Consider the following 25,997-nt stretch of genomic DNA (forward strand, 5'->3'; position numbering starts at 1 on the left):
CACGATTCCACAGAAATGTTCACTTTTAAAGTGCAGCTCACAGCCGCTTTAGAGGGAATGAAGCATCCTGGAGACAGTGAAACAGTAGTGTCTCACAGTGAGGGGGACAGAAACGGCAGCACACAGAGCGACAGGTGTCATGATATTGTCTCACTACTTTGCGGCGACTGTCAACTGTTTGTGTTATTACATTGACTAGACACTGACCGACAACATTTATATTTAAATGTAGGCTATTGATTACGATTTTACTAGAGACAATTCAGAAGTTGCGGACAAGCCCTGAAGCTGTGAGCATTGCGCGCGCTCTCTCTCTCTCCTCTCATGCTTACTCGCAGGCAGGTTGAGTAATGGCGGGGGGGTCATGTTACGTGAACTTCAAACAAAATGTAGCAATATTATTGCGAGTAGCCTCCGCTCTTTCCCTCAGCTCTTATCCGCTGCATATTAACATGGAAAATATTTTTGTTGCTGTTGTTGAGTTACATTCGGGGCTACAGTCAAAACATCCGGGGCTAAAGTCACGGAAAAATGGCCTGGCGATGCCGTTGGACATGTTGCTGCAGCCCGGCGCCAACTGCTGAGCTACACAGATTTAAAAGACGGGAATGTTGACAAAAGCTCAGCAATACAGCACTGAGTAGTATGGGACTAAGTATGGAAAATCCATGTGTATCAATGTGAGTATAGTTGTTATAGATATACAGTAGAAGATATCTTAATGTGATCCCGTAGAACCATATTTCTGTATGCTACCTGGATCTTCTGCTGCTTGCCTGCTGTGATTACAGCTGAAATTACTTGTGACCATGGATGAGAGAAAAATACCTGCTGTTTTCCTGCAGAGTTTGTGACTGGGCGCATCTGTGTGCAAATGCCCCTGTGTGAGTCTGCGCCCCTTTCCCTTATATGCATGCTGGTAAGCTGATGTTTGTGCTGCTACTGCTGCTTGCTCACCGTGTAGGTGGTGTGTGCGTTTCAGTTCGTGAACGCTTGTGTGTATGTGTTTGAGTGTGTGTGTGTGTGTGAGTATTACCTGGTGCTTCTGCTGCTGTTGCTTACTCAGGTTGCGGCTGTAGGTGTTATATTTGACAATGTCTTGGCTCATGTCATCCACTCTGTCCATCAGAAGCTGAAGGCTCTTCTCCAAGTGGTTGCTGGAAGAAAAAAAGTCAGCATGTCATTCAAACGCTTTCATATAGACATCAGAACTTGTAAGCAGCAGTGACGTTTATTTCATTCACTCCCGGGCCTAACTTAACAGCTTACACTAATCTTCACTTCATTTAGCATAACTATTGTTACTTCAGACACAGACATACATAAGGATGAATATAGAGTTTTTATGTAAAGGCTTTATCCAAATTACTTTACAATTTTTGCCCTGCAATTCTGGGGTTTATGTGTCTTGGCCAGGGACACTTAGACATGTTGACTGTTCGATGCTGACGAAGACCAGCCCTACTTCCTGAGTCACAGCCACCCCACCACTTCCATCTTTGCAGCAGGCCCAGAAAACACGTATGCACACCTGCAAACCTCCACAATACGTAATTGGGGCTGGTCCACTGACCTACCGGGAACATCTCTAAATTTGACACATTGCGGTCTGTGAACACAGTCACTGCAAAAGGGTTTAACAAAAGAACCATTAAGTGCAATCCTCTTTTTCTTCAGCAGCCTAAGGCCCCATCCACACTATTGCGGTTTCGTTTTAAAACTGAGACATTTTGCTACGTTTACGCCTCCCCTTTCAGACTAAACTGGCAAAAACAAAGACCTAAAACGCAGAAGCCTACCCCGTTTTTCGTTTTAAAACTCATGTTTGGCTCTCTGATTGGGTCTTATACGTCATGCAAAAAATATTATAATATTTTGTACCGTGCAAATAACACTTAAAGCCTACACTTGGACTGTACATGTCGCCGTTTACTTTGCGACGACTCCTAGTCTGTTTTTCACCGAGACAGTCACTTTTAACTCCCGCGTTACATTCAGTAACAGTCCCAGCTCGTTATTGGACCATGCACAAAATATCTGGTGTGGTTCTTCATCTGTATTATTTTATTCTTTCGCCAAATCTTCTATAAATACGGAATAGACCAGCGCCTTCATGTTTACACCAGCACACACATACCCAGTGTTCCTGAACGGCCACTAGATGTGCGTTTTCAGATCAACTCTGATACGCAGCTAAAACGCTGGTGTGGACGGAGATTGTATTTGTTTTAAAGCTCCATTTTTAAACAAAAATAGAGTAGTGTGGATGGGGCCTAACTGTGTCCTTACTTCAGATTTGTCCACAATGCTCCACTACAGTGTCATAGATGAATGGCAAGTCCCACACAGTTGAGACAACTGTGAGTTGTCCTCTAACGTACACATAAATGGTTGTGGGCTATATAAATCAAACTGACTTGGCTTAGTGAATCTTTCCTTTAACTTTTCTTTACTGTTGCAAGAACACAATGCTGCATTCGTGTCTGACCATCAACTCTTCCCTGATATTTGGTTGGATCTCATTTACACCTAGTATTAACACGTGATCTGTGTCTATCTTAGTTCAAGGCATGCAAGATGCACTGCAATCAGAAGGCTATCTGATCAGGCAGATTATATCTGGAGATGGTCTGGCTTGCATTGTGATACAAATCTTTAGCCAGGTATAAATGCAACCTGTACAGTTTGACCACTGTCCTGTGAAAAACTTCCAAAAAATGGAGATGTTTCCCCTCCTCCTTTAATCTCAAGGACATCCGGCAAAATAACTACAAACAACCCTTCCAGTGTGAAGGAAATCTTATGTTGGCTCCTGTGTATCCTGAAAGACATCTGACATGAAACCTCTCTCCAGGGTTGTGACAGTACTCCGACCTGAGGACCCTTCTTCTCGTCTGTGTGCTACATCTCTTTGCTCTTGTATCACATCCCTCTTCTTTTCCCAACAGTGGCATACTGACAATGCTGACAACACTCACCACACATTTCTACCAGAGTTCATCTTCTCTCTCCTCCCATGAGCTCCATTTTTTAACAGGATGTCTCACTACTGCCTTAAGTTCAACCTCAAAAAGGCTGCTGTGCTCTACTTCCAAGTCCTCTCCCTCTTGTACTTTCCCTCTGTGGAATTATATTGTTCAATTTATGAATGTTTGGGTGCTACATAATGCAGCGTGCACTGTGGGAAAACAGATTTTGACTGTTTATTTAAATGACAATTGTGCCCGCAAGGACTGCCAACGCTGTGTATGTTTTGGCTGTGTGTGCACTTGCGCTGATGTAACTGTTTTGTTTGTGTGTTTCATTGTTTGTGTGAATATGTGGAGGAAAAGTGGAGAGTGTTTTGGGCGATTTTAGTTACTTTCCTCTCTGCTGTGAGATTTTTCAATTAACAATTTTACAAATCAATACTCCTCTCTCCTCACACTTTCCGTCTTGTGTTGCAGGCTAAATCTTGTCAAGAAATAACTTACCAACCCTCAAAAATGCCATTAACTACATCCACAGCTACCTTTCTCTAGCGACTATTGATTAGGAATACCTTTCTTATATAAAAAGAGGATAGCTAAGATCCTGAGAAACAAGCTCCAATGTAACCAGAACTGACCTGAGCCACGCACATTTGCATTGCCGATTTCTGCTGTTTGAATGAGGTGCAGTGAAACGTGTCGTCAATTTTGTAATCACAACTCATGGCAGTTTGCAAGCCTTCTGCTATAAAGACAAAGGGCTCATAAACCAACCTTTCTGGTAACATCCCTCTGTGAAGTCTCTCAGGAGTGCCTGTAGTCTCACTTTGAGTCTCAACACCTGACGAGTTACAATATTATTTCACAGTAGTGCTTGTTGTTAAGGTTACACTGTACACGATGCAAACAGAATGGAAATGATTATATGTACAGTGTATTTAAACATGTGCAATAAAAGGTATTCAAATATGATTATGTGTGTAGTGTGTGTAATTTCCCACAACATAAAAAGCACTGAGGGCTTGTTTATTTTGTTACTATGCTGCTGCAGGCTTCATTTGCATGAAGAATTCAACTCAATGTCCTTGTGTGTCACTTGAAACACTGTGTGAACGATATTACAAGGCCTTAGGGGCTCCACCAAACTATATGGCACTGTATACACATTTGTAACTTTTTTTTTTTTCAACAGCTACCAATTTAGTATTTTTGGTGCTATGCTGTGGAATTCAATAATTCACAAACCACAATTCAACTGACTGATGAAATCAAATTACAATCTTACAAAGCAAAATGCCAGGAAGTATAAAGTCTGTGGCCAGAGAGCACACACGCAACAAACTGAAGGGCTACATTCATGTGCATTTAAGCATCCAGACATGTGTAAAACATATGCATATCCTGAAGCCACTCACCATGGTCATCTCAGCTTAGCATCTGGCAGCCATCAACCCACGTTCAACTGGTAACACACCCTTAATTACATTTATATGCGCGCACACACACACACACACACCCACCCACCCACCCCAAGTCCCTCAAGCTTGCTGCTTGCACAGGGAGAAAAACTAATGAAACCACATGCATGCATAGAATTGTATGAACACTGATTGATTTATAATGGTGTTCTCACACCATCCATATTACAGCCTGGCACCTGCATGAGGTGTGTGTTAATATAAGTGGCTGCATGATTGCAGATGTTCTGCAGAAGTGTATGCACACAGTTTGAAGACGAATACGGCGTGTGGGTTTTTCAGTCCGATTTTACTGCTCGTTTCATTTTGAAAATGTTGAATAAAATAAAAAAACATGGGTGAAAAATGTATGATTTTCAGTAGCCCCAGTTGTCTTTCACATAGTTTAGACTGCTGAGCCATTTCCACTCCACTCGTGTTTGCCTGTGAGGACTGTTGTGTGATCAGTTTGTCAACCCTCCACTGCGGTGTCAGAGCTGTAAACATGAAAACGAATGGCTCAGGACCAAACGCTCGCCGTGACACCTTCCCTACTGTGTCCCTCCGACTGTGTCAAAATTGATTCTCGCTGACGAAAGCCCATTTAAAACTATTTCATCAAGCAATATGGTAGATAATTTGTGTGGTGTACATTTATAATATATGCAAAGGAAATCATTTAGTAGAGCAGGATCCTTTGAAACATCTGTCGTTTATGTATGTGTCAAGTGCTTGAGTGGGACCGAACAGAAGTGTGTGTGTAGGTGTGATTCAGTGCACTGGATTTTGTTTTAAGTTTGTATTTCATAATTTATTTTGCAGTTGATTGTAAATTTGTTACATTTGGAGGACTTGTGTACATGTACATGCTTGGTTATGAAGAGTAACGTAAACATACCTGACCTAGCCACTATTTACTAACTGACACGAGAACACAACTTTGATTAAAACACTATTTTGCTCAAAAAATAATAAAAATCTGTAGTGGGGAACTTCTGTCTCCCCCCTCCTGACCAGTGTGACAGAGCATAATTACACTCAACATTGTCGACACGTGCTTATGATGTATAGGCTCTGCCATACTGAGCCGTTGCTGTTGCTATGGCTGCTCCAACCCCTTCAGCTCTGACAAACCACTGCTGGTTGGCATAAAACACATCACTGCCGGTTCACCAGTGCGGGAATGTCACCACAGAAAGCAGATTTAAAAATTGTAGGATACTGCGTACACAGAAAGATTTACCTGGCAGTGAGCTGCTTACTTGTGTGAACCCGTTTGGTAAGGACTTGAATGTAACGGACGTTCATTTACATGTAAAAGTTACGCACTACAGCTTTAACTCAGTCCGCTTACTAGCTTTTTCCTAAGTTTTCAACCAGAATGAGTTTCCCGTTCAGTGTTTTTGTTCATTTTTTGATCAGTTGTTATGGCTACTGTATGTTTATAAAAGCTTTGACTCTGCAAGTTCAGCACACTACTGCTCACAAATGGTCAGTAGCATGTCCAAACACATTCAAAAAGATGATGTTACCAGTTACACGCAGATAGACGCTGAATAATGCAACCTACACTACATGGTGTCTGGTCATACATTCCAAAGGGTTAAATTACTCAGACAAGTCAGCGAGCCTTTCGATCAACCTGAATTAGAAATCAAAGTCTATAGAGGGATTTCCTATCATCACCGATTCTGTTTTAAGGTAAGGTTCAGTGGCAGCCTATACACTATGTACACCTCTGGCCTATGTTTTCATGTCCACACAGGACAATAGAGGACTAACTCTAAAACTATATTGATGTGCGAGCAAAAAAGGGCTGACATTCAGTTAACTGAAAGTTCAGAGGGGAGCTGTTTAACAAAGCTGCCAAGGAAGTGACTTCCATTCTTATAATGAGTGTTTTGCTCTGATGGAGCCTTTTAAACTGATGGATTGGGGCAAAATATGGATCCCTGGCTTGTTTCTGTAGCAGAATAATATTTTTTTTTTAAGAGGACTAGAAACAGTCTAGATCTAACACTGTCCCAACATTATTTTATACAATGAAAATGGTTAAAATATATTACTAATCCTTATGTAACTGGATACCCTATAGCCCAATAACTCTGGGTTTAAATTCCACTCTTTCCTTCCATCCCCAGAAGAACCTTAACTATCAGAAAGAGTTATAGATTAGCTGCTGTTTAAAAATATATCTTCAAAGTCCATCGCATTGGTTTGTCTGTCATATGACATTTTTCCACATTGTATTTCAATCACTGCAACATCTTCTATCACCACCTCCTCTGTGACTGACAGGTATGTCTTGTCACCTTCCTCACTGTTTACATATCCGTCCACTATCCATTAACATTTCTATGCTGATGGCCAATTACACTAAACAGAGGTAATGGGCTGGCGAGCTGCTAATTCACACAGAACAAAAAGTAAATACAAAGGTTTAAAAAGACAATTTATAATGAACAATGTAAGCTCCTCCAAAGTGAGCACATTTTAAGACAGGTGAAGATCATGTAAGATGGCCCCACACGCAAAAATCTTTGTGGCCTGACATAAAGACAGGCCGCTTTTGTAACATTGTAAATAGAGAGCCATTTCAAGGCTGTTTGGGACAAATTTACATTCATGAAATCCATCATCACGATCAACATCATCATCTGTGGTAACAACAACCCTGTTTGGTGAAGTGAAACTGCATTCACTCAGCCTTGGACGTAGATGACATTGACAAATGGGGCTGCAGATTGGAAAATGAGACAAAAGGAAAAACATTAAATAAAAACCATTATCGTTATCTTTTTTGAAGGGGTGGAAATGAGAAGAAAAGGGTGCGGCTGTCAGTGGAAGAAGAGGTAGAGAGATGGACGCTACAATCCAATGCAAGGACAGAGCTGCGCAGCAATCTGACAACTTCAGGAAACAATTTCATCTTGCCAGACATTCCATCGGCAGTCATGCCGGGACACCTATGGGGACTGGCAGGCTCCTTCTGTCCCATTTTGGGTCACATCAAAAGCTATGTTTCAACTACAGATTAGTCATTTGGAAAATGGAACAATATGCGAGAAAAGTGAGGTATTCTCCTTCAGACTGTTTGACAATTTCTAACAAATGACTGTGGTCTGGTGCCAGGCTTGGTTGGCCGGGCATATGCATTCCACATAGTCTTCATTTAATTCATGACTTGTGTTACAGGACACAGATGAGAAGAATCACAACAACTCCTGACGTGCTACACTGCAGCATAGAAGTAAGCACAGTGTGTTCTGTGCGCTAACAGTGTGTAAATCAGCACTTTGAGTCGTTATTGTGCTAATTTCTCACACCTGCCCCTGGGAAGCTTCACAGCTGTTGCTCCACTTGCAGCAGTTTATCTCCATAAATGATTGCTGATAAATCCTCCTGAGACTGATGCTGAAAGCCTCTGAGATTTAAATGCGAGACTTAAAGAGCCAGGCTGTGAGTTGAAATGGTGGGATGATATTTGTTCGCATTTTGCTCATTAGTGATGGAAGACAAAGTTTGTTGGCAGGTCCTGTTTTTAGAGACATTTTTTGAATAAGTAGGCTCTGACATTTAGATGGTGGCATTTACTGTAGTAAATAGTTTTGGAATGGCAATCCCAATCAAACAGCCAATACTAACCCGAAGGCATGCCGATAAGTTCCTGAAATCAGATCACTGGTCAATATGTCTAAGAACTAGAATTTGACTGAGATTTCGGTGTGGGTTGCAGATCTGATCCGAACAACAAATGCTTGTTAGGGTTTGTTTTATACCTCTGAGATGTCCTGATCCTGTATTCCTCACCCACCTGGTACTGTAGTCCAAGCAGGTTAAAACTGGTTTTACAGGATTACCCTGGTGTTATTTTCAATCCTTTCATTATTATCAGCAAATACCATGAAAAGACCAAAACCAACAAAGAATTTATCCTACTAATGAGTAGTGTCTGTAGAACCACAGCCCCATATTGCTTATGCATATGTGCTATACAAGTCCATTATCCTCTAAAAACTATTAAAACTACACAAAAGAGCCATAGCGTTGTACTGCGTGACATATTCCTTCATTACAACACACAAGGTCAGTGTACTCAGCTCGTCATATTTTCTCCAAAGTACTCTAGCTTACTGCAGGTCCACCAAATGTGACCTCTTTTTCATCAGTGTTGTCAGCTATGCACTCAACCTTGTGAGTACGACCCAGAATTTGTACGTTTCTAATCATTAGCTAATGATAAAGTGTAAAGCAAACTAACAAAGCAGGGTGAACACAGATCAATCAGTGCAGTTGAGGTTGTAAGTCCTTGGTGTTGATTCAGAGTAAAATACACTGCCAGTGTTATGGTAATGGTAAATATGTCCCCCAATACATTAATATGGCTCTTTAATATGTTTTTAATAGATTTTGGAAGACACTAGTACAGACATTTGAGCTTTGGCTACAATAAAAAATTCTTGTTATTAAGATAAATTGTTTGTAATTTTTAGCATTTGAACTTTTCACAGGATTTTTGTGATAATAAAAAAAGCACAAATCAAACCAGCTTTCCTAAGATGTGCTTGATAACAGTACTAAAATCATGTATGGTGGGTAAACATAAGATCAAATATATCAATAGACCTCTAATTCTTTCCACCTATCTGGCACACTTTAGAACACTGTAAAAGACACAGATTAATGACCAGGAGTTCCCTAATGTCAAATCAATTTTAATTTAGAAGTAGCTTTAACTCATGTCTGTGAAAGAAGCCTGTTGATTTTAAAGCTTGTAAGAGGCTTTTAAAAAGGCTGTATTCTTCAGTAAGTATGTATGCTCAGCGATATGGTAACCATATGCAAATTAAGGGGATACTTTGTGAAATCACTTAAGGACAGAGGTTATAAATGGAAATTACATCATCCCAAACCATCCAAAAGTAAGCATAGAGGCTGATGAGAAACACTGAGGTCTACTGATGAACGATATGCCAGTATATTTCCTACCATTATGATTTCACACAGGGTCTCCAAGTACAATTTCAAATCATTCATTTGCATGTTCTGTAAACTGGAGCCTTGAAACTCCAAAATAAACACATACATGTTTTTTTAATTTGGAAATAAAAGACTAGTTCCACATATAAAATGGAGAAACTGAGTCACTCCAGTATCTATAGCAGTTAAAACGGTTGGATAACCTACATTTTCAATGTCCGTGTTAGATTAGAACATTTACAGCAGGATTGAAGGTCAGGTATTTCTGAGGACAGATGTTGGTAAATGTTAGCCCCCTGAGAACAACTGTTTTTTTTTACAACAAAGGTGTCTGGCCTTAGGCCTTCCTGGTAAATGGCTACATGAGCTCACGTCTGACCTGCTTGAGAGGTTGAGCAGTTCGTGCTTGTCGGTGACTGTGGACTTGTCCTCCAGGTCCCACATCAGTGCGTTGATGAGGTGGGAGTTTTTGATGACAATGGGCACCTCCTCGAACATATGCTCGAAGCCAATGTTAGCCTTCTTCAAGCTGGAGAGTGAGGGAAAGAAGAGGAGAGGTGAAGTTACAATTCGCCTTCACAGTGAAGATAAAAACATGTTATTTAAGACAATGTGAATGCCTTTTACAATAAGACTTTTCATCTTATTGTAAAAGGCATTCACATTGTCATTTACCAACCTTTTCAGACTACAAAGAGTTAATTCAACATAGGACAGATCCGACAAAGTGAAAAAAGTCAGGGATTTCAATAATACTCATTTGCAATGGATCTGTATTTATAAATTAGTATTCCTGAGCATTTCTTTTACATAGATTTTGGAAAAAATCTCATTAATATCCTGATATATGGATAAATACTATCATATACTATCCAGACCTTAGTGACATCACTTTGTTGTTTTTATTATGCTGACAAGTAGCCTTACCTGTATACAAAAACCAGAGGGAACATTATATTTTATAATTTTCAGTCTCAGACAACAAGTATTTTCTTCCGGGGACAGCTTACCTGCTTATGCGCAAAACCCGCGCGCATGACAAAACATATGAGAATCAGTAATGAAAAAAAGAAAAACTCATGCAAAGAAAAATCTAGGTCCTTGCTGGTCCATTTTGAACAAATGTTAAGGCAACATAGAGTGGATGGGGTTAACAGCTGCCATAACTCTAGTTCTAATGCATCCGACATCTTTTTTGTTGAGGGCAGAGATCCCCTCAGGTCTGCATTTGACATATTTTCACATTTTATTTGTTGTTCGCATATGCTTACAAGAAAGGTTGCAAATGGAGCAGTGAACTGTTACCACTCGGCTTTTACTTTTCAGAAAATTGCACCTCAGGCTGAATAACCTCAAAATGAATAATAATGTTGCATTTTGATATCTGAAAATGGCGTGATATGATAGGATGTCCATATTGCCCAGCTCGAGCAATGTTCGACTCAGTAGCCTAAATTACTTTTTATAGGCTCTGCTGAGAAGTGTGTGAAGCACCGACTGATTTTTAACCACCTCTTCTTGTTCCTAGGGAGCTAAAAGCCTCATCTCTCTCTGACATGGGCCTGTTAACACAAAATGGAACTTCAAACATTGCTTAATGTCTCACATAAATCCAATAGCATTGACTGACTGCCCTGGTTCAGCCTGTCACTTGTGCACAGTGGAGGAGCTACAAAATAATGTCTGTATGTGTCTAATGTTGGCTTGTTAGATGTGCCTTGCTTGTTATGGGATCAATACACTGGCTGCATTAATCCACCATGTTTACTGTACCAGAAACAAGAGATGTTTACATTACGCGTGTCTGTGTGATAAATAGGGGTGTGGAGCATCATCTGATTCTTATAAGGTAAATTTGAAAAACTGTTGTTTTGTATTGCAAGTGGAGCATCACCTCAGGCAAACTTTAAGAGGAGACTCTGAGGCAACGCATATGGACAATCCAGCCTTGGGCATTGAGTGGGCAGAACAAAAGTCAGTATGGATAACAGCAGTCTATGTGGAAAATGTTATAAATACTGTTTGTTGTACAAATTGGCACAATTATCCATCTGCAGTGCTTTAAAATATTTCCTGCATATTCTGACCTTTTCAAATGCCTGCAGAGCTAAAACATGTGTCTATGAGGAAATAGAAGGACAGTACATTCTAAGCAGGACAAATTGCTCAACCCTACTGGACTTTGGCACACTTAATGCCATGCTCTTTCCAAGTTGGGCCCCACTGGAGAAAGGCAAAGATTGACTCCACAGTCCGACTAATTTGATGCTTTATATTGTGTGCTGAAGTGGAGGCTATTGACCACTGCCCTCCATCGCTTTCGAGGGCAGTTCAAAGGGATAGCTCTATTCAACACTCATCTGTCCCCTGCCTTTCATTTATATAATAAAAAATAAAAAAAAAGTGCACAATATATGCAAGCTCAAATATACCAACATGAAAGAGACTGCTTCTTCCACAGTGTAGTGGGGGGAAATTTAAATGCTTTTGAAGTTTTGCAACTTTGGAAAAAAAAAAAACATTATTGATATTCAGATCTTCCTGTCTGTTCTAAAAATAATAGGAAAGACAATATTTGTGCTAAGAAGTGATATTGTCCTTTCCTGCCCAGAGCTGCCCTCTTTCAGTCACAGGTTTATTGGGAACACTGATAGCTACAGACTGGAGCCATAATAAATCATAGGAACTAATGAAAAGCTGTAGAAATGAGAAGGATCCTGACTCTGGGCCAAACACATTGGGTCAATAACAGAGTGGCTTCCAAAGGAGACACAGGTGGAGAAATATTGGAAGAAATTAAGAGAATGAGAAATTAAATTATGCAGGTAAATTGTCCCTTACTCCTGCAAATACACTAAATACACTTGCTTTTAGTGGTTCTGAAAAGACAGCAATTTGATAGCACTGGGACGTCTTCATTTAGCGGTTTAGTTCGATTTGTCGGCACATGGGTGTGTCCCTTCATGCGTGTGTTTATTCATGTGTGAGTTTGTGCATTTGGACTACCCAGAAAAACGGTCCCCTCATTACATTCATTTTTAGCTGCAATTTAAAAGCAATTACGATAAGCCTCAAGGTCAGAAAAAGCGTAAACATGGTACATTTCTTTGATGGGCAAGGGTGAGCTGATAAATCATCATCATCATCATCAGCATCCATCTCCAACTGCTAATAAATGCCTCCCCTGCAGATGCCAAAGCCTATGTTTGCATCCACTGGATGAGCAGACTCAAGAGAGTGAAAAGGCAAATTTGTTTATTCCCGTAAGCAATGTGAGCCTGAATGAAAACAGAAGAATTCGTTGTGAAGATCTACACTTCTGTGTGCATGTGAACAATTTTTTTTGTGTTTTCTGTTATGAGCTACTTACCCCTCAGGTGTGAAATCTTTCTCTTTGCAGATCTCCATGAGTTTTGGGGTAAGCCTGTAGGCCTTGAGGGACAGGGAGCCTTGGGCCGTCTTTATGGGGTCTACAATGACAAGAGAGAAAGATGTGGGTTGAAAGAAAATTATGTATAAATTCCCTTTAAATCAGATTCTCTGAATTCAGCAAACAACCCTAGCTTGCACATCCTTTTACACACTTTACTAAATAGAAAAATCTGATTTCTTCTTTAGGTTAAGCTCTCTAAAAAAGGTAAAAGTGGCTTCCTGGGTTTCCCACGCAATCACTACTATGTAAAATTTTACAGGTCATCTGCTGATATACATTCTATACTCAATGTTTATACATATCAGAGTGAGAGTTGGCACAGTAATACACAATCACACCTTTGCCTCCAGCCGTTGGCCTCTGAGCATCTGCTGAAGAAGTCAGGGGTCAAGTGTCTTGTTTAAGAATTGACTGACTGAGTTGAGAACGCTTCGTTCAGGTTCTGCCTCCCACATACCACAAGTGCTCACAACAGTTTCCAACTGGCTACTTCCAGTCAAATACTTTTTGTGTGTTAGCTGATGCTAGTCATCAAAGTTCCGTGAAAACATTAATTTATGTATGGGCTTACAAATCTGTGCAGGAAGGAACAGAGTGGTAGAGCTACTGGTACATTATATCAATTCTACAAACTGAAGAATCAAGTTAAAGTAACATTTAAAAAGATAGAAAAAGCAAAAGTATCTAGACCGTTTGAGTAATAATCATCCAATTCTACTGCACTTCCTGCTTTCCTGTTTATGCTACTTGCTGCAGAGAGAGATAAAGTGGTAATACTGGGTCAGACTAGACAGGCTGACAGCCACCAAACTAGAGTCTACCACAGATTTTAGTGTGACTTATTCCCATCCAAACAGCCAACTGTGACGAGCCACTTGCCTACAACATAGCCAATCCCAAACAAGACAGAGCCAAGCTAAATTTATGCGGGCCATCTCCACTAAGACTGGATGCTGACAGCCAAGACAACTCACTCCTATCCAAAGGAAGTTTGGTCTTTCATTAGACCCTCAGTGGCACCTAAATGCCCACTTCTCTCAAACACAACAACAACTTCAGTATATAACGCAGGATTTTGTTGAAATTTTAAGTTGCCTAGCCTTTTTACTTTATAAAGCTCCCCTCAGAGCTACAGAAGACACTATACAAGTGCTTTACAGGATGAACACCCCCCCTAGTGACAAGTTAACTACACTGAAAACTGTCCCTTTCCCTTTTTTTGTATACAGTAACATTTAAGAATGGTACAATAGCACCTAAAAACTTCCTAATGCAATATGTCCTCATTCCTAAACAACAAAATAGGTTGATGGGCGGTGACTCCCAAAACGCCACACAAGACTGCTGGAAGGTACCAATCTAGAACGTTATGCAAGTCAAATAACGTTAAACACGTGTTTAACGTTGTGACATGGCCGCAGTGTGGTTAGGCTTAGGCAACAAAACTACTTGGCTAGATTTAGGAAAAGTGATTGAGTTAAAATACCTATGTTACGTAAAACACTTGTCCCACATAAGTCACCTATTAATTATTATTATTTATTTTATTATACTTTTATTTAACAGGCAAGTTAATTAAGAACACTTCCTTATTTACAATAATGGCCTGGCAGGAGACAAAAGCCTCCTGTGGGAAAGGGTACTCGGATTAAATAAAAACATAAAACAATAGACAGAAGAAGCAGGATACCTATGTAACATTAACAATTTTTTTAAATAAGTCAAAATTGACTTAATTTCACAAAGGTGTCGAACCCCGAACCCCTGACTGAAAGTTCTTTGTTTGTTTGACCCACGAGCCAAAGAGTAAGTAAAACTTATTTAAAGCTCTACAGTCGTTTACGTTGCGGCCTATCAGTAAATGGAAATATGGATTGCAATAAGCTGCTTGAATAATCGAACTACAGACATTATTTCTGGTGAGGACAGGCTGTTCCGTGCCTGAACAGTTGTACCATATGTCCCTGACTTGAAAGTTCTGGACCTGCAAAGAGCTGTTGAAGGTTTGCTGTGCCTGACCATCTTAACCTGTCCAACTCATGCAAAAAAAATGTTGGCATGGCGAACATCTTTAACCAATTGCTTTAACAACCCACTCTAATTCTAACCTGTCATTGGATGGAAGCTATTAACTTGCCAGTTGGCCACCTGATTGATTCATCCATTGACATAAAACGACCGGCGAGCTAATGACGAGGAGAACAAAAAAGAAATCCATTTTCTTTCCCTTTGCCTTTAAACAGAGATAACGTCAATTCCTTTGAGGTGCTTTGATCCATTAAGCGCTGCATTATTGACTGACATTAACAGGAGCCCTTGTTTAGAATGAGAAAGAGGCTGACTGACCTGCCTGAGCAGCCAGCTGGCTGGCAGGACTAGATCGGAGGGGTTCATGTCAGCTGGTTAAAATTAATCTTTGCCTAGCGTGGATTGTACAATCTAAGAACACGATAACCCTGAATTAATTCTGGAGAGAAGGACAGTGTCGGGGTGGGGGGGTGGGGGGGGTTGCTGCGTCTCTCTTGACTTAATGCTAGTGTACAACAAAAGTTTTAATGAAAAGTTCTGATTTCAGGTCTGTGAGGTTGTAAGACGGTTTGTGTCACCCTGTCTCTACTTATCAGTTCATAAAACTGAAGGGGGTAAACTCGGCACATTATGAAGTGTACAATACGGACAGAAAATACTATCTTGATACAATCTGGCATTTTGAAAATGTCTATATTTGATTATTTGTCTTCAGCTTGTAAAAGTCTAATGCGTGAGTCACATTTCAGCACCATAAATATACACAAAAAAAATGTTGTACATTTTACTTGAATCCACATATTTTCAATACACTGCTGCAAAACTCAACCTAATGACAACTTTGAGTCATTATGTAGTAATGAATAATCATTTCCTTAAAACACAGAGCAGTTAAATGCACGCTGTTTTATAGTGACAGGTTTTAATTTGCTGTCATGTAGGTGTTAATATTGCTGTCTTTTCAAAGAAAGCTTAAACCATCTGGAATGGCATTTGTGGTGCATGCAATTATGGGCAACTCTTGAAGGTTTTTACTGTGAAGCAGGTGCAGGCAAACGATGTGTGTCATGTTAGCGGCTACCAGATACCTCATTAATCCTGCTTATTTCCCCCTGTTTTCTACTTTTCACTACCTCCTCTGCTGTTGGCCTTTCAAGGGCAAAGAGACTTCCTGCAAGACATGACATTCAAGGCTGCTTCTTTTCACCTGCCACTGATGATTTACTGAGAGGACACAACCCCAGGTCTTGGCTGTGTTAGACGGCAACATGCGCATAACTACCTCTGCACCTGCTATCTTTTTGTTTGATCAATGTCATCTTACAAATGTAAATTTGTGCAAAATAAGATAGTATTGCACTTTGCATATCTGCACAAAAAGATAATCATATTATTCTTCGAATCTATTTGAAATGTACTTGATTGTCAATAAAGACACTTGCAAGATTTATGTTGAAACCCAACCACTGTTTTTATAAAAAAAAAAAAAAAAAACATTTTTCATTTTTTCTTACCTCAACTAATCTTTTCCCACATCTGTCACGCTGATTTATTTCTGTGACTCTCTGGATGTCAGCCACAGTAGAATATTGTAAGACTTCTCAGTGGCCATGTCTTTTATTAGATTTGTAGATAGCTATTGATTTAAGAGACTAAACTTGACTTGTGACTGTTTAATCATGGCTGAAACTTGAATGAATATGAACCATAAATATATCAGTAGTACAAGTGCCACTTTTAATGCCAGAGAAGTAAAATCAATTATGACCTGGTATATTAAATCTGAGCAAAAGATGTAAAAACCACAAGGAGTTAGGTACTAATAGGTTGTATTTTCAACTTAATGGTGCTACCCTGTCTTGACAAACGCCACATTTTCTTTAAGCCCCTGTGGTTGAATACACAGCTTTTAATTGATTTAGGTATAATATCATGAACAATGTTATGAGTGAAAAGAAATCCATCACCATAGTCATTCCCCAGTTGTCTGTGTGGGTCTACTTACCATAGATGAGCACAACTGACTCTTCAATGGCATGCTGGTAGCTGAACTGGGAGTCAAGCAGTGCTCTGCTGACAAAGGAGCCATAGTAGGTGGACTGGTACCAGCCTACGTGCAGATGGTCAATGTTAACGTGGCGCAGAGAACGCATCATCTCCATCTGGTACTGGACTAAAAGAAGAGAGAGGTAGGAATGGAGAGAGAGGGAAAGTCAGAGGAATGGGACAGAGAGAAAAAAATGTCATTAAGAATCAACTTAATTGAAATCAGCTTGGAGATATTTTTGGGGGATCTGTGAATGTCTGGTCTCCATCTGGAACTGGACATGGCTGGATATGGTGTATGAACAGAGGGAGGGAGGAAAAAGATGTGGAAAAAAATGAGAAATACAGGGAAACAAAATGAGAAACGACGATGTGAAGAAAACATGCAGTAACACAGAAAAACACTAGCTTTATCTTCTGTTATCAAGTGGCTGTGATGGAGATTTATAAAACAAACATTAACCGGGATCACCAGTCACCCTTCCATTTATTATGCCGTTAAATATGTCCTGGTAGAGAGAAAAGATAGATACACAGACAGGCTTCAGCTACTGGAGAGAAGGCTAGATACATTACAAGGAAAGCCATTTCATTACGCCAGACAGAAAGCCAGAAATATAAACAACCTTCCTCCCCGGCTGTAAGTAACAACCAAAGCAAGCGAGAAACTCAGCATCTCCATACTGGCTCGCTGGAGGAGGTTGATAAATCAGGGCGTTATTGGGCAGCTGTGGCCCCCTAGACCCCAGCCTATAGAGCGCATCCTTCTCCTGTTGGGGCTGTTAACAAAAACAAACCGGAGGAGAGGTGGAAAAGAGAGATGGTGAAAAGCAAAAGAAATAAAAAAAAAAGAGAGCAAAGAAGATAGAAAGGTGGAGGACAGTGGAAAGAGTCAGAACGTGTTAAGCGGGGAGGGGGAGAAGGGTGAATGAAAAAGGAAAAAGAAAAAGAGAAGGAGGGTAGAAAGGAGAAACAGAAAGAAGTCCGTGAAGAAAAATGTCACTTTAATACAAAGGTGACATTACACTTTTGGCTTCTTTACGATGGCCCGAGTTCAACCCTTGGTGGTGATGTTATGGAAAGCACGGAGTGATTTCAGTCAAAATATTTCAACATTCCAGCTGGTCTCTTCTAGGCTTTCGACCTCTCAGAGTTCATTTAGCACTCACAAAGAGTAAAAAAAGAAAAGTCATGCACAAAACACTTTCTGGTTTATTTCCATTAGCTTAGCCAGTCTTAACCAACCTCCCACAAAACACACGCGCGCACACACACACACACACTTATCACTCTCAGTCATTCGTTCCACTGCCTCTGCTGTACTCCACGCAGAAAACAAATGGCCATGGTCTGCCCACAATTCCAACATTCAACCCCTGCAGGAGCGCAGCACGAGGAGAATAGCAGTCGCTGAGGCTCTTCTTTCCTCTCAATAGTCTCACTGAATTTTTTAACAACATCTGCACTGGAGCACTGGATGGACAGGCACAGAGGCCCTTATTCACAGCCTGTCTTGCAGTGATGGACTGGATGTACCAATTTAGCCTTTTAATCTAGCCTTTTATTTAGTGATTGACATGGTCAGTGAAGCAAAAGCAAGCAGAGTAGATGGACAGGAGATTACAGGGGGGAGGAGATGGGAAGGAAGGAGAGGAACCGAGGAAGATAGGGTACATGATGAGGAAGACCGAGATTGCAGACCATGTAGCAATACTGTGACAAATCACAGGAGGAGGCAGCGTCAGGTGGCGTCTGCCACTGTTTGTGTGGCTGCGATTTTTCAGCGTAGTAGCAAACACACAGGAGAAAATTTGTGTATAGTATATTTCATAGAGGAAAATTAGCTTGGGGGGGAGGTTGCAGGTGGAAGAAGATTCAAGTGTAATTCGGAGTCTACAGTGACAAAGTAGGTGAGAATTAAAACATGGAGTGGGTGAGACAAGTAACAGAAGAAGCAAGTGAGTATCAGGATAGGAGGGTGTATGTGACAGAGTTACAACTGTTGTCGAGTGGATCCGCCCAGGGGCAGGCTGGCATCAGACTCCAAGACACACAGAGCTCAATGGAGAGGGAAGGCAGCCCATCACCTAACTACTGTATCTGTCTCTGCACTTCCATGCCAATCAGTATGTGTACTTACCTCTGAAGCGCCATTGATGCATATACCTGCCCTCACACCCTATCATTAGCAGGGAAATTGTGCACAAAGTGATCTGTCTCTGAGGCAAAAGCTGGAAGCTGAAGAATTGACAGCAGAGGCAGGAAAACCAAAGCTCTCCCTCTCCAGATCCTTTGTGATCTTAATGTGTGGACAACATTTTTATATGCAGTGTCAAATAAGTTTGTTTAAATAAGGATGACTTCACTTTTAGACTAATCAATTATTATTACTAACAAAATAGATTAGATCTGTGTGAGGTTTGTGCCTGAATACAAACATATCTGTACATATCCCCTTCACTCTGTCAATCTAATAGATACAATGACTGCATGTTAATACTGCTAACTCCCGTTGTACAGTGCAACAGTTTTATTCTATTCTAATTATATTGTATAATGTATTTTAGTCTTTATTTTATTTGAATTTATTATAAATAATTATAAATTATGCTTGAGAGTTGTGCTCAATTTCAAGATTACAAATTTGTGTGGCCATTTCAGCAAAACATTCAGGTCTATTGTAAATAAAAAGCACCATAAGATATTGATGATGCTATTCTGAAATATCTAAAATGTGGTTTATAACATGTTGACAAGTGTAGTAACCAACTAATTCATCAATTGCAACAGTAGATTAGCTGATAATGACTAATGAATTCAATGAATAATGAATAGTGAAGTGGTAGCGAGGTTTGACTATAGTTGAGATACTGATGTGTTTAAACAACAAATTTTCATTCCACGCAACAACTGGGCATGTTCCCCTGCCAACAACTTGCAATCACAAAGTTTACACTATCATGTCTTGGTAAGTGACAAAATGCACGACTCGCAGCCGCTTGCTTTTCAATTAACCTGCTACTCTACAACAATTTCAGAAAGACTTCAAAGTTGTTGATATTTCCTTCCTGATGTTGAAGTTTTCAAGATGTCAATGTTTTGTTTTTTATAACAAAAAGAGAGGTTTCTTTACAACTAAGGTCATTCCGACTGTTTGCGTAGAATCAAAGACTGGACTGTGAAAAGGAATGGCTCTAGGAAAGGTTATGAAATAACTTCTGAGTGTGCTGAGAATCTCAAAAGAGCAGAGTAGGTTCCAAAGAAATTCAAATAACTTGGGACTACACAGTGTTTTCCTGTAGCAGGCGAGATCTACTAAGTATCCAAGAGTCCACGGAGCTCGCACACACACGGAGATGTAGTCTGTTGGCAAAAATTACAGCTCATTCTGCAGGGACAGCAACTTGTAGCTCTTCATAAATCATTTTAAAATATGTTAGGGAAACAGATAAGGGACCCAAACGGTTAGGGCTAATGCTTATGGTTACTCTGAATTACAAATAACTATTTTTTAGAGAATATTTATGTTCTACTTAAACTAAGCGTGCAGCTAAACCAAACAATGTATTGGCTTCATATCAATATTGTAAACCATTGTTACACTTGAATTCTCTTTGTATTTTTCGTATTTCCTTAAGAGCCAATACATATATTTAAAAAGATAATACTGCTGCAAAGTGATGCTGATGAAAAATGAATATGCAAATATTTAACATTTATTAAATATTGTATTTATATTAACTGAAACGAGAGAAACGCCTAGAAGCTAGACAGAAAATGGGCCAAATCATGTTAAAACATTGTACTGTCCTCTAACTAATTTGCATTAAGGTCTACAATACCACAAAATACATAAAAATAACAGAAGGAGAGACTGAGTTGAATTTTACCCATCTGAGTGACACCCAGCTTCCACTAGAGACTCAAGCAGACAAGTACAACAAGCTACTTGACACTGCACCCAGGTCAGAAAGAAAAAGACAAAGGACACATGCAGACAACCATCCCAAATGCCGCCTGATAGCTCAACTGAGATTCCGATGGCTGAGTGAGACTACAGGCCAGAGGCAGGCCAGACAGCTCCCCCACTACAGATCTAATACAGAGCACAGAGCCTTGTAAAAGCCATAGGGTCACTAGAGCTACAAAACTAAACAGAAAAACAAATTGTTTGACCATCTGACATGGGTGACTATGTTTGTGTATGTATACTTTACAATATCGTGAAGTAGTAAAGCCTCTGGAGACCTCTCACAATGTGTGGTACAAACAAGATTAGGTCGAAACCTAGTATATGCCTGGTCTTTTATGGTCAATGTGCTCCTGGGGACGTGTTTGAGGACTGTCCACACCTTGATGGAAAGCTTTGTTTATAGTCGGATGCAGTGCAATGAATTCATTTTTACTATTAATGTGTCATGGATTTGAAATAGTTATTTGCAGATAATTCGTACCGTATAAAAGCAATTAAATGACAATTAAAAACGAAAAGGAGAGACAGAAAACGAATCCTTCAACCATGAAAGGAGTGTAGTGGTTGAATAGTTTGTCCACCAGAGGGCGCTCTGCAACTCCAAGATTTTAAAATCCTCAAAAATCAAAAATGATTAATTATTAATCAGTTAATCATAAAATCTGCAAAATGTCTGAAGTAACGACAAATGTTCATCAGAAATAAACTTCTGTAAACAGAAAATAGCAAAATAACAAAAAACTGCAATTTTTCCATTAAGGCAAGAATTATTCACTGTTTTTGTTGATCAATGGGCTATATGACTTATTGTTTAGCGTGCCTATAAGCCAAAAGAGGCAAGTTAATGATAAACAACAAAGTGTCAATGACTTCAAAAATCAAAGATTCATATGTGAGAAAGAAGAAAAGCTTTTGTACTTTCTGTGCTTTATAGTAATATGAAAAAAGGGGGAACGTGACGGGAAGGTAGCCTGTGTTCTAATTAGAGTGATCAGAATGGGGGTACATGAATGAATGATGTTTGCTGTTCTTTCAACAACCATTAAGGTGGATGTGACTGATGTAAAAGCACCTTCCCCTTCAAAAGGAGCCGCTCTGATCAACAACAGAAGAATCCAGTTGTTGATGGGGAAAGTGTTGCACTGTTGAACAGTGTACATTCACAAATAATTCCTTGGATTGGAGGTCTTAGACAAAAGAAAATGAAAAGACATGCTAGAAAAAAAAATGTTTTAGTACCAAGATGGATGTTGATCTGCACTGATCAATCAGACTTGTGGGTAAGGTACCGGCACATAGTAGATTTTCCTTCTCTTTCCCTTAAACTGTTAGCAGCCACCATGGGTCCCAGACCTGTGAGGACAGTGTATACATTTTTTAAATTACAACAATACCTTTGATATCTAGATTGTGTCTAGGCCCTGTCCAGAGTGAGACTCAACCATCCTAAAAATATAGGTCCTAGCACAATAAGCTAGTTTAAAAGGAATATGTGTTCTCTTTTCAAAAAATAAAAAACCTGGACTTCTTGCTCCCTGTTGTTGAATTACCAAGACCGCTGGTAATATTCTGTGGACTTTATTGGCAGCATTAGCAAGAGAATAGCCAATTTTACAATATCATCAAGGCGCTAGGTGGGAGCATGCGCCACCGTTTGCTATGCTTCCCTCATTTCTGCTTCTCTGCTGCCTCCCCTATCAATCAATCTGGGTCCCGAGGCCAGACAGGGAATGAGTCTGCCCATTCCCTTAGTGCTGCTTGATGTGTGTGTGTGTGTGTGTGCGCGTGCGAGACAGAAAGAGGAAAGAGGATCGTGTGTGAGACTAAATGAATCTGTATTTAAAAGACGTGTGAAACTGTGAGATCAGTGTGGGAAAGACAAACTGGAGAAGGAAACGAGACGTGATTCTGAGTGAAAGTGGAAAATGTGGGAGAGGAAGAACGTGTTTGTGAGCAAGTCTATGTGCTTAAATGTGTGGAAAGCGCAACAGAGAGAGACAAAGTGATGAGTGAAGCCCAAGGATGACATATACTGCATGCTGTACATCTAAAGCAACGATGTTTGTGTGTGCGTGTGTGTGTGCACGCGCGCGCGTGTGCATGTGCGTGTGTACGTGCGTGATAGGTGGAGGTATTTATCAGCTGGGAGCTAAACTCCTCACCTTGGGCGGTAATGTTAAGAGTCAAAATCAACAAGGCTCTACCAGTGTGTGTATGTGTTTCTGCAGTGAACCAGACAGATAGTCCATACTCTAATACTCAATGACACAAGAGGTGAACTGCACCAGACCTTGCATGCTGCTGCAGGCCACAACATCTCGGCATGGGCAGCAAGATGTGTGCGAGTGTGTATGTGTCTCTGAATGTGAGGATGCACGTATGTGTGTGTGTCACAACACATTCTAATCACCACTTTGACAGGCTGACGGGGCCTTGCCTGGAAAGTCCGCTGTGGTTTTGTGCGCACATACACACGAACACGCACAAGCAAAAAAAGCACTTGCCGAAGTTTATATCCACTACTGTCAAGTTGGGCAGATGAATAATATAAAAATGTCTAATGTCTAAAACTTGGTGAGCTGCATTTCCTGTACCCTCCTTTACGTTCCTCTACTTCCACAGTTTGGTAAATAGAAAATGTAAATAGTTTAAAAAAGGGATTAGATGGGCCAATCGGACCTCCATAAAAAAAAACCTTTGTTAAAAATGTTCCCTCTCTTAGTCACAATAAAGGTAGAATGATGGATCATTGATCAAGGACAGTTTAAGGGAAATGGTGAGAAAAAAACTCACTAAGCTTAGTTTCAGAACAGAAATATAGAGCTGCGATTGAACTGCAATCTAAAGAGTATTAGTGGTGTTTAATGTAGAAGTTAAGACGTGACTTTGCTTTCTTGCCTTACTTACTCTGTACATATAAGAAACATTTTTATTTTGCGTTGACCCATCAATATCGCCTCAAAGTCGACACACAGGCCAGCCATTTTGGATGATTGATAGGACTGCTAGTTTTGCTGGCTGCTCTAAATGCCTAATTCCTCATATTTTGCCCCTGGTAACAGCAAAGCACGCTTATCTTGGCATTTCATAAATACTTCAGAGCTAAGAGAAAAAACAAAACAAAGGTTTAGGCACATAACAATTTAAAGACACCTTATTCTACCAGCGCTTGGCTGAGTGGAGAAGGGTGTAGTTCCATGACATCTCGTTTTTTCCCCCCCCATCTCACCCTCAGGACTCAGCACACCAACCCTAATTGAAATGAGTTCACACTCTTGACCGATTCAGTCAACACAGCTGACAACCTACTTTTACTCTGCACTCTGTTCTGACATTCATTTATTCTCGACACAAACTCTAAGCTGTTTTGTAAGGAAAAAAAAGAAAGTGTTTTTTCCAATCTCTGTGTTTACACATTCATTTTGGATCTTCAGTTTTCTTTAAAAGCCTCTGACAATCTTGTTAAGCATTCTATAAATATACCTGGCTTGACTTTACCCCATATACAACTACAAACACTACATCTGTTATTGCCTACTATGGAGAACAAAGTGAAGCTCAATGTTTGAAGACCAGCTGCCTATTCTGTCTTGTTGTTCCACTGTCGCTTTCGTGTTTACCCATCCTTCTTTAACCTTGCTACTCTTCTGGATATCCTAAACAGGAAGGGAGAATACCTGATGATATTAATGCACTTTTCTCCTTCTCGGTCCAATCATCACATTACAAATTAGTGGTGAACAGTGGACTCCTACATTTTTGGAGTCAGTACAATTCATCTGGAAATATGAATCAAGCCAGAAAGTGAAAGCAATGTCTCCGCAGTGAGTGAAAAGAGGAAAAGGACAATGTTATTCAAGGACACTTAAGAGCTGTACATCTGTAAGTGCACAGAAATGTCTGTACCCTGTACCCTTGAGGTGAGACGTTTCAAAAAAATACATAAATAAAGTTTACAGCTGACACAAAATGTGACATTCTGAAAATGGACATCCCACCCACGTGTGACAGATTTAACATAATAAAAAGCACTGATAAAAGTGTTTGAAAATCTTGTTTCCTCCGGGAACAGCTACTGAAGACAAAACCTTCAAGTTGCCAGGTTCCATCTAGGTCTCATTCATTAGGCCATGCATCTTTTGTCCCAACTGGTACAATACAATACGCCAATTAGGCCTTGAGCTAACAGACATTGCTCTTGAGCAAGCTCGTAAGTGCTACCTACATAAGCCTTGAATTGATTTCTATTATTTGTTCTCAATCTCTCTCACTTAAAAAAAAAAAAAAACAACAACAAAAAATTGCTTCCAGCCGTCAAGACAGGCATACACAGAGATAAATGCACACACACACACACGTATAGTTGTAAGAAGGGGATGACTTAGCAGCTGTCCTTATACCTAGAGGCATATAGAAAGATTTAGTAGAACAACTACTTTTAAAAAAAAAAAAGATAAAAAAGCTAATAGCTAGCTAAAAATTAAAAGTTGTTCAAATAACAAAATAATGAATACATAATTGATAGTTAGCAGACTGCATAATAGTAATGGATAAATGGTTGAATTGGCTGAAAGTAATGGATAGACGTTCAAAATAGTTCAAAGTAATGAAGAAATATTTGAAAAAGCTAGCTAGGTAAGTGGATAAACAATTGAATGAGTTAGCCAAAAGTAGTGAAAAAGCTTAAAGTAGTGGAGAAATGTTTGAAATAGCTGAAAGTAATGGAGAGATGTTAGAAATGGCTAAAATGAACGATAAATGGTAAAAATAGATGGCTAAAATTAACGGATCAATGATATGAATAGCATCCAGCTTCTTCCAGTCCAAGTTGTAGTACTAATGTAGTCTTGACCAAACTAACCTAATTATTGATAGTTCGACTGTAAAAATATTGTAACAATATCCACTTTGGATAATATTCAACACATTTAAAATCAATTCAACACATCTGAAACGTTCTGGTGGGGTGGACTATTTAAGTTCATCACATGACAGGACTGAGTGGGGGAAAAAAATGTTTCGATAGCGGATATGTAGATACAGTATTTACAAAACAACCACAAGATTAATGAGGACCACAACTCAACATCACTATGACACACATGAGAGAG

General features: G+C 39.9%; 1 protein-coding gene across 1 annotated transcript in view; it reads right to left on the reverse strand.

Moving 5' to 3' along the window:
- LOC123968596 (eukaryotic translation initiation factor 3 subunit H) overlaps positions 1-25,997 on the reverse strand; it is a 78,226-nt gene that overhangs the window by 26,377 nt on the left and 25,852 nt on the right. Inside the window, exons 3-6 of the mRNA XM_046045461.1 lie at positions 16,873-17,040; positions 12,777-12,876; positions 9,786-9,935; positions 1,037-1,157 (exon numbers count right to left, since the gene is read on the reverse strand). Of these exons, the coding sequence (XP_045901417.1) occupies positions 1,037-1,157; positions 9,786-9,935; positions 12,777-12,876; positions 16,873-17,040 (539 nt within the window). The remainder of the gene's footprint in view (positions 1-1,036; positions 1,158-9,785; positions 9,936-12,776; positions 12,877-16,872; positions 17,041-25,997) is intronic.

Source organism: Micropterus dolomieu, linkage group LG03 (assembly GCF_021292245.1).
Source record: "Micropterus dolomieu isolate WLL.071019.BEF.003 ecotype Adirondacks linkage group LG03, ASM2129224v1, whole genome shotgun sequence".
NCBI classification, from domain to species: domain Eukaryota; kingdom Metazoa; phylum Chordata; class Actinopteri; order Centrarchiformes; family Centrarchidae; genus Micropterus; species Micropterus dolomieu.